General features: G+C 60.9%; 1 protein-coding gene across 6 annotated transcripts in view; it reads right to left on the reverse strand.

Moving 5' to 3' along the window:
- Nucleotides 1-1,759: 1,759 nt before the first annotated feature.
- The window catches only part of RGS3 (regulator of G protein signaling 3), a 74,960-nt gene continuing 63,422 nt past the window's right edge, over nucleotides 1,760-13,297 (reverse strand). For 4 of the 6 annotated variants that reach the window (XM_035341563.1, XM_035341564.1, XM_035341565.1 and 1 more), the window contains 6 exons: nucleotides 10,856-11,488; nucleotides 8,019-8,092; nucleotides 4,653-4,754; nucleotides 3,902-3,963; nucleotides 3,130-3,296; nucleotides 1,760-3,044 (listed from right to left, as the gene is read on the reverse strand). In XM_035341563.1, the coding sequence (XP_035197454.1) occupies nucleotides 2,859-3,044; nucleotides 3,130-3,296; nucleotides 3,902-3,963; nucleotides 4,653-4,754; nucleotides 8,019-8,092; nucleotides 10,856-11,488 (1,224 nt within the window). In that variant the 3' untranslated portion in view covers nucleotides 1,760-2,858. Of the gene's footprint in view, nucleotides 3,045-3,129; nucleotides 3,297-3,901; nucleotides 3,964-4,652; nucleotides 4,755-4,856; nucleotides 5,600-6,770; nucleotides 6,956-8,018; nucleotides 8,093-10,855; nucleotides 11,489-13,297 lie in introns of those variants that run through there. The other 2 variants (XM_035341569.1, XM_035341568.1) reach the window with 2 other exon arrangements.

Below are 13,297 nucleotides of genomic sequence, written 5' to 3' on the forward strand. Positions count from 1 at the left end.
CACGAAGTCTTGGAGAAGATGGGGCAGCTCATCTGCTTTGTGACACAGCGGGGACAAAGCTGGAGCTCCAGCGTCACCACGGGGTGTGTGAGGAGACACATCCTGCTGCCGTGGGCCAGCAAAGGGCAGTGCCAGTCCCCAAACAAGAGACACACACCTGGTGTCTCCACCTCCCACCCCAGCCCCAACTCTCGGACAGATCACAGCATCTCCGAAGCATGTGGAGATGGTGTTTGCAGAATGACTCACACTAACCTGAGCTGCTGGTAATAAATTCTGTTACAGCAATAACCAAACCTCCATTGCTAATGCGGGGCTATTTCCGTCTTCTCCAGGGAGCGACCCCGAGCACCCGTATCTCCGTCTTTCACACACGCCGGTGCCTCTGTCCCTGCGGGGACTGTTTGCAGGGAGCTCGGTGGTGGTGATGCAAAGTTGGGCACCAGATTCCTGCTCCAAGTGTCCCAGAGCAGGCATGGTTGTGAGGGCATCACCCAGCCTCAGGAGGGGCCGCTGGGCCTGGCACTGATGGCAGCCAGAGGCAGCACAAGGCACTGAGCTGCGCACGCAGCCCCCCCAAGCAGGGCAGCCCCGGGGGGAAGGAGAGGGGCTGAAGGCTCTCAAGGATGGCGACAGTGAGAGAGTTCGGAGGAGCCAGCCAGGGCAGCCCTGCCCCACAGGAGGCACAGGGTGGTTCGTGGGGCTATGGGGACATCCTGGGGCAATGGGGATGTCCTGGGCCATGTGTTGGGGCTTAAAAAAGCCGGGACACCAGGACCCTTGGCACTATTACCCTGGGGAGGAGAGCTCTGCCTGGGTGATGGGGATGAGGGGACATACCTACACCAGCCAGGGCCAGCAGTGCTTGCAAGGAGGCTGCCCCAGCAATGGTGGCCAGGTCACAGCTGGGGGCCATAGCAGGGGTGCCAAAAGCAGCCCCAGGAGAGCCCCACAGGCATTCTGCAGCCTGGAGGCATTCTGGACGTGTTCTGCTTTCAGCCGGCCCCGGAGGGTCCCTCAGCCCTGCCTCAGTTTCCCCACCCAGGCATCACCCACTGGCTGGATAAGGAGGAAGACGCGGATGGATCCCCAGGAGGGACTGCGCATGCTGGGGGAGCTGTGCCCACAGGACACAGGGGCACCACACCACCTCCATCCCCAGGCATCGTCAGCAGCCCCTCCACACCACGAAAGGGACGGCTCCCTGAGCCACAGCCCCACGATGCCACGGGCACATCGAGCCATCCGAGCCCGACTGCAAGTGGCTGCAGCGATGGGCATGAGACATTTTAACTATGGGACGCGCCGTGACCGGCCCCTGCAGAACATCCCCATTACGGACCCCAGCTGTGCCGGGGGAGCAGCCCTGCTGAGCCATGCAGCCCAGACCTGAAATAGTGATGCCAGGCTTTTTGTTGCTGCTTTTGGTGTGTTCCCAGAGGGACCTGGTGCTACCCGAGGTCACTTACATTTCTGGGCATTTCCTCATTCAGAGGCTCGTGCCCTGCTGTGTATACACAGAAAATGCTGTCCCTGGGAACAGACTCATTTTGGGCAAAACTTTCTGTTTCTGGCCTCAGCCTTTAACCCGGGAGCATCTGGCAGCTACGGCATCATAAAAAGCAGCTCAGAAATTCATGGAACTAGCTTTTTCCCATCTTTAGCTATGCAATAACAGGATTTTACGCTCCTTGGTGAAACGGGGCAAGCCTGGCTCTGCCAGCACTGAGAAACATGCCATGAAGAAAGGGCTACAAGAAATTATATTCTCCTTTTATTTACCTATGACCATGACAATGTATTTTTGCTAGCTGCAGAGATGCTTCGCACTGTAAACTGGGCACCCGGACGCATGCAGTCCGTCCAGCTCCGCCAGGTTCAGCAACAACCCCCGCGTCTCAAAACGCAATATTTTTATCCAGAGTAGGGAGAGCATCTGATTCACAGAGCTGCTTATCTCCATCAGCAAACCCTCTGTCGTCAGGGCAGGATATGTACACCTAGGCTCCCCCAGCGGCCCGCTGCTAGGGAACGCATTTTTCTTTTTTCTTTTTCTTTTTTTTTTTTTTCAGATAAAACCTGCAAACTTAGAAAATGTTGCACGCACTCATAAAATAGAAGGCTTCCGCTCCATGGGAGAACTCCGCCGCGACACGCACAAATATTGCACTTGTGATTTCAGAACGGGAAAGGACACGAGGATTTCCTATTATACAGCAATGCGTCCAGCTACAGGAGGTCAATAAATAAACCAGGAGGCGAGGGGTGGGAGCAGGAGGGTCGGCTGCACCCCTGTGGCGCAGGGCAAGGACCCGCCATGAGCGAAGGAAGCGCTGGGCTCCTGCGAGTTGGCTGCTTCGGGGTAGCCAGGAGGCAACTCTGGCAGGGGAAGTGCAGCAACACCGTGGGGACGCTCCAGTTCAGAAGTCTTTTGTCCAGGGATGGTGCTCACTTCGGTGATGTTTTCCCCTTGCCAGAGCCCTGCACAAAAGTCTTCCTCCTCCTGCTCGCCGAGTCGGGATCACTCATCGCCTTCCAGCGATGCTCACAGCTCTGGCTTCACAGTAGTCTTGTGGGAGCTTCCCTCCTGGCTAGAATCCATGCCGGAGCCACCCCGAAGGCGTCGTACCAGCGATGGTGGGATGGGGTGGGTGACGGAGCAGTACCAGACTGCTTGGCTTGATGGTCCCCTCAGCCTCGTGCTCGGTGCCTTTGGCTGTCCCAGGGCCGCAGGGGTATGGCTTGGGGGCACGACCAGCAGCAGGAAGGCACGCTCCTGCCATTCCCCCAGCGAGGCCACCGCCGCCAGTTCCATGTAAACACGCAGCTCCCAATCTGTCCCAAGAGAGTCCTTGGGTCTACAGTGGGGAGCTGGCTTTCTTCTGGTTAATTATGTCTAAGTACAAGTCAGAGCGCAGGAAGCGGGGGTACGAGTCCTTCTCCATCAGCCCATAAATCCTCTTCTGCGCGAGGTCAAAGCAGCTGCGGGTGATGTTCTGCAGGTTCTCCTTGGTGTGTTCCCGTGTGTACGAGTCCAAGTTCACCTGTGGGAAGGGAGAGCAGCACCGTGAGCGGCTCCGCATGGCCATGGGGCACGGAGCCACGCGCCAGGGCAGGAGCCAGCCTCACCTCCTTGCAGGACTGGATGGCGATGTACTCCGCAAAGATCTTCTTGGCCTTGGAGACCATCTTGGACTGGGATTTGATCTTCTTGTACTCCTCACACGCCAGCCAGAACTCCAGGTTCTCCTCGCTGAACTCGGTGCGCAGGAAGGCCCTGAAGGCTGCGAGCCCATCTGCGGGACAGACACACGGCTCTACTCCCGGACAGACACACGGCTCTACCCACAGAGGTGCAACCTAAAATCCCTCCCTGCATCACCCCCTAAAAAATCCCTCTCAAATTCCTGTGCAAAGCAGAAGGTGCAGGCAGCTCTGCCTGGCCTGGCAGTACTGATGTGAGCCACATGTGTGCTGAATGCCCAGGTCTCAGCCCAGCGGCGTGCACACAGAGCTGAGAAGCAGAGGCTTGGTGGGGAGCAGGGGCAGCGATGGGGATGGGACCCCCTGCCATCCCTGTGGGGATGTCAGCATGATGTGGGGTGCCCCAGCTGCGATATGTGAAGAAGGGGAAAGGGTCTAAAGCAGCTCCTGCTCTGCAGACCCCAACCTTGCATGCAAATCCCTGCCTTTCCCTCGCCAAGAGCTCCCCCCAGCTCCTATAGCAAAGTCCCCCCCAGCCTGGGAGGAGAAAAATGGGTACAGGAAAAGGGCAGCTCATTGCCAACCCCCCGCTCCTCCCAGGCACAGGAGGGATTAACAGAGGAAATCCCAGCTTTCCCCATGCACATGCCTGGACATTCCCTGATGGCAAAGGCAAACGAGAGGGGCAAACACTCACACTTGTGCAACAGCAGCTTCTCCAGGGACTCCCCCCACTTGAGAGCTTCCTCGGGTGCAGGCCTGCAGGAGAAGGGCCGTGCGTTGGCAAAGCTGTGGCTGCTGCCTGCCACATGCTGCCCCCACTGCCCGCGGGCAAAAACCTTTCCAGCAGCAGCAGTATCGCCGTGCGCCCTGCTACGGCCAGCACCGGCACCCGCAGCACGCGAGCAGCCACAGGCAGCAGCTCTGCTGGAAGGAAAGCTCTGCCTTTGGAGTGGCAGGAAGAAAATCCGATATACAGAGGTCTGGCTGGGCAGCTGTGGCTGAGCGAGCACTGGAAAAGCTCGGGGCAATGCCCAGGAGCTGCGTGACGGCAGGGATTTCAGACACCCTGTTCAAGCTGCCGGGCACGAGGCCGGGCAGGGCTCGTCTCCGGCTGCTGGAGCACCTCCAGAGCCAAGCGGTTTCCCAAAGCATCCTCCAGCCAGTTGAAAGTTTCACGTACTGGGCAGAAGCAGGGAAATTTCCAGCCCGAGCTGCTGCTGTGCTACTGGCACAGGGCAGGGACCTCCCCGCTGCCTGAGGGGGGTTTTCAGCCAAAAAATGTTTTTAACGCAGCTCTGGCTACACGAGCTGTTTCCCGCAGCCTCCCCCCAGCCAGGGTGACCACCCCAGAGGTGACACTCAGCCCAGCCAGGGCTTGTCCCCAGTCCCATGCACCTGGGTGCTCCCCGGTGCCGTGCCCCACGCCGCCCGCCCGCGGCACCTACTTGAGTGACTTGAGCACTTTGTCCAGCTTGCCGGAGGGGTTGGCTCCTGGGGACTCGTTTCTCCGCCGGAAAATCCCCAGCCGGTTCTTCATGTCCTTGGCTCTAGAGAAGAAGAGCGAGTGTTAGGAGGCGGGCAAGGTGGGGCGCACAGAGCACCCAAGGGTACCGGGACCTGCTGGCAGCCTCGTCTCGCCCGCCACCTACTCCTTCATGGTGTGCCGGCGCTGCAGGCTGCCGTTGTGCGGCCGCTGCACGCCCAGCAGCATCTCGGCGTGAAACTCCAACGGCTGCGGCTTGGAAAGGTCACGGAAAAAGGGCATGGCTGTCGGGACGGCGGCTCCCGGCGTGACCGGCCCGGCCAAGCGCTCGGGCGCTCTGACGCCGGCTCGGAGCCGTGCTCCTGCCCGGGGCAGCGGGTGCGGAAGTGGGAGGGCTCAGCGCGGGCGCTGCGAGCGCTGTGTGGCGTGGACGAGGCGTGGGTGAGCAAGGGCTGTGTCAGCCCCGCCGCTGCTTCGGGCGGCCCCGCCGTTGCTGGGGAAACTCAAGGAAAGGTGGAAAAAGCAGCGCCGAGGGCGGAGAGTTGGGGCCTTTCAAGGGATGGCGGGGAAAATAATTGTGGCGGGGATTTACGAGCGCTATTTATAGAGCGCGGGCGTCCTGGGGAATGCGGCGGGGCCGGCGGTGGGGCTGAGCGGGGTTCAGAGCTGAGTGGGGACAGCGGCACTTCGCTGTGTCCCCTCTGCGGGACTGGGACCCTCTGGTGCTCACACTTGTCTGGTGCCAGCCTGGAGTGGGCACGGCCACGGGGACGTCTCCGTAATGGGGTGGCTGGGACATGCTGGTGACCCACAGCACTGGCATTGCCACCCTGCACGCATCCCCGCACCGCTACCTCTGGACAGACAGACACACGTGCACCCAGGCAAAGGGCTCCCCATTTGCCCGGGAAGCTGCCACCAGCACGAAGCAGCAAATTTTGGCAGCTGCCATGGGAAAGGCCCCGGCCCTGCCAAGGCTCCCAGCGGGCAGCGGAAGGTGGCAGAGGTGACGGGGTGAGGACGTGCGCGGACGATGCTGTCCCCTCGTGGCACAGCTCCTTCATGACACCACAGCATGCTGGGGACACACAGGGGACACGCAGGTGACACAGGGCACAGGGTGCTTGTCCTGCACGGAGGACAGTGAGGCCACCAGGGTGGACGGACATTCAGGGTGGCATGGCCAGGTCACCCCAGCCACCTCCCACGGGTCCCACATCACTGGGTGACAGAGGAGCCACCCCTGAATGTGGCCTGAGCCCCACAGTGTGCCCAGGGCTGGCTGGGGACACACGGGACATGGGAGGGTTTAAGTTGCCCCACTCTGACTGATGCTGTCTGAACCCACAGCTGTCCCCAGCTGCTGCCAGGCACCACCACAGCACTAACACGGGACAAATGGATCTAGGCGAGGAGCCTCACGCTCCAAACCCCATCTGCATCCCATCACCGCCCCACCAGCAAGCCACCGCGCGGGACAAGCCACCCCACACAGCTCTGAGCAACAATTTCTGCACTGTTCCCAGTTTAGCAACACAGCCACCGCAGCTGGGAGCCTGGCGGGGCTCACAAAGCACTGAGGAGCCCTTGTGTGTGCACATCCGTGCGAGGGAGCAGCACACGTGGGCTGCCCGCTCCACACAGCCCTCTGCAAGGCGCCAGCCACCCGCAGCGGGCAGCCTCACTGCGCCGGGCTGCAGGTGCTCCCCGGCAGATCTGCCAGCTGCAATACACCAGGAAGCAACACCCGGAGGAGTTCCCACATTTAAAACCTGCAAGATACCGCACTCTCACTGCTCGCCCTCCAGATGCTTGTAAATAAATAGCAAACAGCTCAAAACCTGGTAGCATCAGCTGTGGGCGTGCACAGCCCCCAGGTGCAGCCAATCCACAGCATAAGGTGCCACAGCAAAAATAACATTTCATAAGAAATTGCTGGTTTATGTCTGGAGTCACCCCTTTACAGTGGTCTGCCCCCAGCACAGCTGCAAGGCCCCGTCCAGCCCTGTCTCCCGGTGCCACATCCAGCCCTGTCCCTGCAAAGCGCATCGCCCGTCCCCGCAGGGAGCTCCGCTCCTACCTTTCCAGGTATTTCTCAGAAAAGTCCACCATGGTGTGGTACATCGGGGAGCACCCGCACGCGAGCAGAGACGGTGCCAGAGAGGCGAGTGCCAAACCCCAGCCACTTGCACCATAAATACTCCTGGTGGCCAGCTGGCCACCCGGCTGCGCAGCCAATAGCCGGGCGGTGCGATGCGCCGCACTCCCCGCGCCCGCGGCTGCCTCAAGGTGAGCACAAAACCCTCCCTGCACCCGCCCCCGGCCCCCCGCCGCCCCGATTCCCCCAGCTCACATGGGGGATGTCCCTGCTGCAGATGGCAAGGGATTTATTTTAATTTCAAGTGTCTGGAGTAAAGGGGGGGGGGGGGGGGGGGGGAGATAATGAAAAGAGCTAAAAATAGCCAGCTGCAGCGGTGCGTGGGAGCGCGTGGGACAACAGTGCCGCTCGCTGGCAGGCTGCATGGCCGTGAAGCTGTCGAGCCGGCGCGTGCAGCCACCCGCCCGCACAGCCAGGGCAGCTGCAAACACGTGTGGCTGCTCCTCCTGCCCCAGCCACGTGCAGCGGGGATGGCCCCGAGCCCTGGCACTCTGCAGCCACGATGCAAAACTGAGGGCAGCTCGTTCCAAAACGGCCCTGCCGGCACGCCAGCTTCCAGCAAGCTGCAGTTGTGATCATGGGAAGCAAAGGCCACGGCTCCCTTGTCCTTGCCTGGACCAGCTCCGGAGCATCCCAAATCCCTATTGGCAGTGGCAGGGCTGTGGGTGTCCCTTGGTGGACCCTATGCTCGGGGCTGCTCCCACCATGCTGCCAGTATGCTGTGATGTGCAAGCCCCACAGCCTGTCCCTGCAGGGCAAAACCTCCTCCTGGCATGGGACCAGTGGGAAGGAGGCCCCAGGTCACGTTTCACAACTCACACATCCTCTCACTGAACCCAGCGTGGCCAGAGAGGAGTTTGGCTGGCCCCAGGGAGCTGCATACCCATCCCCCCAGCTCCTTCGTCCCATCCGTCAAAGTAACACCAAGCCAGGGATGCTCCCCGCCAGGCTGGGCAATGTCCCCAGAGCACATCCCACCTCCTCCCTGAACATCACAACTATGTGAAACCATAGCTTGTGCCCATCTTTGCTGCTTTCCTCCTGGCAAAGCTTGGGTGAATGTGATGGGGGGACCCCAAAGGTTTCCCACATGAGCAGGGCTTGGCCTGGGTGTTTGACCATGGGAAGCAGCCATGGCACAGTCCGATGCCAGCACGGTGTGACACTTACAGGCTCCTGCTCCTTTTCTTGCGGGAGGTCTCATCCCCTTCATCACAGCTGCATTCGGGGTCGCCTCCACTCAGCTGTAGGGAAGAGAAAAACAGCGTCTGCATCACCGTACTGGTGCATGACCATGTAGGTGCCAAGTGCCACGAAAAAGCCCTGCCAGCATCCCCTGCGGGTCCCCGTGCCCACACAGCAGCCACGTGGCTCCTTCCCCCAGCCACATCTGGCTGCAGCAAAGTGAGGGGAGCCAAGCTCCTCTCCCCTCCACCATGGGAGCCTGCGTCCCCCTGCCCATCCCATGGCACCCCCAGCCCACAGTGGACACCACACAGGTGGTGGCCCGGGTTCCCCTCTAGTACTAACAGCAGCACCTCCTGCAAGGACACCCATATCCCCCTTCCCAAAGCTTCTATCCCAGCTGAGCTGGGCACCCAAAAGAACTCAGGATCCCCCAGAGAGGCTCAGCCAGAACTGAACCACATCATGGCAGCTCTGGGGAGCACCCAGGGGTTCCTCTCCCTGACCACCACCCTGGGGTGGCCTGGACAAACCAAGGGGACCTCGGAGGGGCTGCAAGGTTGGGGTGGCACCACTGCAGCCTCTGAGCTGTGAAGCCCAGGGCCAGGCATGGGGACCCCTTGGACCACCTTAGCTCAGGGGCTTTGCTGCTTCACCTATTACTGAGCACGGCTGGAAGGGGCTCACAGCCAGTCCCCCACCCAGCCCAGCCCCACAGCCAGCCCAGCTCCACACCCAGCCCAGCCCCACAGCCAGCACAGCCCCACAGCCAGCACAGCCCCACAGCCAGCACAGCCCCACGCTGCTTGCTCAGGGCGCTTTCCAGGATCGCCATCCCGCAACCATGCCGTGGGAACCAGCTGCGCAGCCCAGCGGCCCCGGGCTCGAGACTTGTGACACTTCCTTCCATTCTGCGCCCAGGTTTCCGGAGTTTATCGGCCCCAAACAATGCGGCCCCTGCAAAGCACCTTCCCCCCGCAGATAGGGTCCGGCAGGCGGGCCGGCCAGGGCGACGCACAGCCGGGGCACGCTTCCTGCCATTGTGCGGAGAGGCCCCGCCGCGCTCAGGGACAAAAGGCAGCAGTGGCAGACCTCGGACCGAGGGGTCCCAGCGCTCACGGCCACAATGTGCTCCTAGAACAACAGGGCCCCGACCGCGGGAAGGAGGGAAGCAGGGCTGCAGGGATCCGTGGGCATGATGGTGTTAAAAGGAATAACAACACGAGCCCCTCTGCAGTGCTGCTGGGGAATCAAACAGTCTAGTGGACACAGCAAGGCCACTGGGTGCCGTAGTCCTGCAGGCATTGCTGGGGCTCGGTGCTGCTGCGGGAGGGGATGCAAAGAGGAACTGTACATTGTATGCAGCGTCCTGGTTGGGGAAGCCTGGAGGGTTTAACTGGACTCCTCAAAATGCACCGAGCTCCAAAAGTCCCTCCCAAGGGTAGGCGGGGGAATGAAGCCCTGTGCTCAGAGAGGCAGCGCGGTGGGAGCAGGGTGGCGGACCCGGGGGAAGGCGGGTTGAGGCAGCAGCCATCCAGAGCCAGACAGAGCCGCTGTAGGAACAGGGACACTCAGAGGTTCCCTTTCCAGCACTGTCTGTCCCTGTCCCTGCTCTGAAAACACCTGGCTGGGGAGGCATCGGGGCTGTTTCGTTCGGGGGAGCTCAGCTTGCAGCCTGGTGGCAGCCAGCACTGCAGCAGCCCCTCGCTGCTGAGCTGTGTGCTCCTGGGCCGCACACACAGCGGCACCCTGAAACCTGCCTTGTGCCACGCCGGCACCTCAGGAGCCTCGCCACCACCACCGCCTCCAAGAGGGTTGGGGCTTCCCTTTTGCACAGCAGCCCCATCTGGCTGCTCTGTCAGCGCTATAAGGGATCTCACCAGCTGGACAGGGCCTCTGATCCCAAATCATGCTCCAGGAGACAGCCTCAGAGGTGGCTTTTGAAGCAGCAGGTGGCTGGCATGGGGAGTGTTAACCTCATCAAGGGTTTAACCCCATCATGCTACTGTGCTTGGTGGTGTGCAGGGCTTGGCACCAGCACCTCCTGCCAAGGAGCCAGCTGAGGTGAAGCTGCATGCAGTGTGGTCCTGAGCACTGCACGGTGCTCTCGAGCAGTGTGACGTGGTCCTGAGCTGTGCAGCAAGGTCCCAAGCCATGTGACAGGGTCATGAGCCATGCAACACGGTCCTGAGCCATGCAATGAGATCCCAAGCTGTGCAACAAGGTCCCAAGCCATGCAACGTGGCCTTAAGCCATGCAGCACAGTCCCAGACAGCACAACACGGCCCCAAACCACGCGATGCAGTCCCGAGCAGAGCCCTACCCACAGCTGCTGGCAGGGGCTGAGGCAGGCTGTACAGCACGTGGCCACCCTCAGCGCTTTCACCTCTGGGGACTGGGTGTGGTGGTCTGGCTGGGGTGTTAACTTTCCCTGCAGCAGCCCATACAGTGCCGTGCTCTGCACTTGTAGCTAGAATGGCACTGTCCCGTCCCTGCCACTGTGAGCACCATTTCACACGTGCAAACACCCATGTGTGCCTCTCCCTGTGGATCTCGGCAGATGGTGGCTCTTGTGGGGCCCTGTGATCTCTGGTGGCACCATGGGGATGCCCACCCCAGCACCAGCACATGGTGACATCCCCAGGGTGCTGAGTGTCCCCCAGAGCTGGCGCTGGGGATCTTCCTGGCCTGTCGGACACCAGCTTTGCCATGGTCACAGAGAGAGGGGCCCAGCATGGGGACACCTCCCCCATGGGGACATCACCCATCCCCAGGGCCAAGCAGGACCCAGCTGCCCTGTGGAGCCAGCACCTTCCACGTACCTTCCTGTGACCCGAGAACAGCAGGGAGAGCTGGTGGATGGAGCCACCGTTCTTGGTGAGCTCCTTCTTGAGGGTCCTGGGGGAGGGCAGGGCCCAGTGGTCCTTGGTGCCCTGGCTGTCCGAGCAGTTGAGGGTGGTGTCAGAGGTGAAGCAGTGGCTCTTGGCCTCCTGCAGCAGGCTGCCCTCGCTGTGGGTCCGGCGCCGCAGGGAGTTCTGCACGCTCAGCGTGTAGACGGGCTGACAGCCCGACGTCTCGATCATGCTGCTGCGCTTCACCTCACTCCTCTCCAGGTAGTTCTCATCGCTGTCATCATCGTCCTCCTCCTCCTCGTCCTCCTCCTCATCCTCCTCCTCATCTTCCTCGTCCTCACCGTCCGTGGTGCCGCCGGCCGTGCCCACCGCGCTCTGGCTGAAGGTGCTGTCGAGCCGCACCTCGGGGATGACAAAGGTCGGCAGGGCGCCGTGCCGCTCCTCTCCCTGCTCCGGCTGCTTCTCTGCCGGGAGAGGCCCCTGGGCAGCTGCCGGTGCCTCGGCTGGAGGTGGGGCCTCTGCGGCTGGAGGAGCTTCGCCTGCAGCCGCCTTCCCATCCTCTGAGTGCATCTGCCCCGGCTTCTCAGCGTCCGTCTCCAGCATCTGCCCAGGAGATAAAGAAGGATGAAGGCAGGAGTGCCACAGATCTCTCGCTGGCCACCCTCCCACGCAGCCTCTCCACTCCTAACATCCCAACCACAAGGCTGGCTCCAAACCCTACAGCCCTAACAGTGCTCTAGAGGGGTGGGAGGGCATTATCCCCTTGTCCCCCCCAGCACCCAGTCCCAATCCTGCTCTCCAGAGCACCACGTCCCCCCAGTGGCTATGGGGTGGCAGTGGGATGGGGCCACCCAGCTCTGTGCTCCAGCAGCGCCGTGGGCGAGCGGGTTGGAAGGAAACCGGGGACGATGGGGTCAGTGGCTCCACCACAGAGGCAGAGCTCAGAGCAGCATCCTTACCCCGACAGCTCCCTCGTCCCTTTGGGAGCCGCTGAGGAGCTCAGCAGAGGTGGGGAAACCCAGAAACACTCACCCAACAGCTCCATCCCCTCCTGCCCTGCATTATTAAGGGCAGGAGGGAAGTGCTGGGCTCTGCTCATCGGCCAATTGCCCAAGGCTCAGCCTGGCCACAGCCCCGAGCAGTTCGGCCTCCCCTGGCCACGGGGTGCCCCATGGCCACACGCTGTGCCCTTGCAAAACCACAGCCGCTCCTACCAGCTCTGGTCAGTTTTCAAAGCTTTCAGGGCCGTCTTTTTGCAGCAAGCGTTGCCCTTTCAAAGGGAAATGCCTGGGGTAGCCCAAGGGAAAAAACCTCCAAGGATTTTTCATGAGCCAGGGCAGCCTGTGACAAACTTCCCTGTCAGAGCTGATCCTGTCCCCCCGAATTTCCCTTGGCACGGATGCTGGGTGAGCCAAAGGGGCAGCAACAGCTCGGCAGGGGAGACAGGGTGAAGCAGAGACAAAGCCCCCACCCCGGGAAGCGCAGCCCACGCTGGTGTGCTGGGGCAGGTGTTGTTATACAGGACCCCAGGTAACAAGGCGCACAGCAAAAACCATTACAGTACCCCGGATAAAATCCAGGCATTTTCAAGATCCCTATGGAAAGCAGAAAGACAGAGTTAACAAAGCCACCACCCCCACATAAATTAGGTTTACTCCAAAAAGAGTTGGGAATTAGCCTGTCCAGCCTCACATCCCAGTACAAAGAGAGGCGAGGGTGCAAACCTCAGCAGCACCCAGCAGCACCACAGGGACCTCCTAAAGGGCCCCAAAGCGGGCCAGGTTTCCAAGAACTGTTCAGGTTCAGCCGCCCACAGCCAGCTGCCACCTGGGCAGCACACAGGGCAGCTCACCTATGACTGCCTGTGCCTTTGTCAGCCCCAGAGGTGCCCCCTTACACCAGTGACCATGGAGAGGACCCGGCTCCATCCCCTGCAGCCTGATGTGCAGCAGCCAGCAATTTGGCATCATCTGACCTGCCCCAGAACAGCTGGATGAGGCGGGAGGCACAAAGCAAGCTCTGGGTTCAGCCTATCCCTGGGGCTCTTTCACTCCCCCAGTATAATTTCTTGCAAAAGGGGATGTTTCCAGACCTTCCATGCAAGGATGCTATTTGCACCAGCGTGTGTTTTATTGATGCTGTTTATGTCTCATTTGTATTGCAATCACGGTTGTCATTAGTTCATGAAATAATTAGAGGAGAAGCCCACGTAGCCCTCAGTTCACCCCGGCAAAGCCCTCCCTGTCCCTGACAGCTCCCTATCTGTCCTGTCCTGCTGAACGTTTCTGGTTGCCCACATCTGATAAGGCCCTAGAAGGAAACGAACAGGCTCCTTTAAAATGAGAGACATTTGGGGATTAAATTAAATCCCTGCGCTAATTCAATCAGAGAATCTGCAGCTCTTCAGCGGCG

The sequence above is a fragment of the Oxyura jamaicensis genome, chromosome 17 (assembly GCF_011077185.1).
Source record: "Oxyura jamaicensis isolate SHBP4307 breed ruddy duck chromosome 17, BPBGC_Ojam_1.0, whole genome shotgun sequence".
Classification (NCBI taxonomy): Eukaryota; Metazoa; Chordata; class Aves; order Anseriformes; family Anatidae; genus Oxyura; species Oxyura jamaicensis.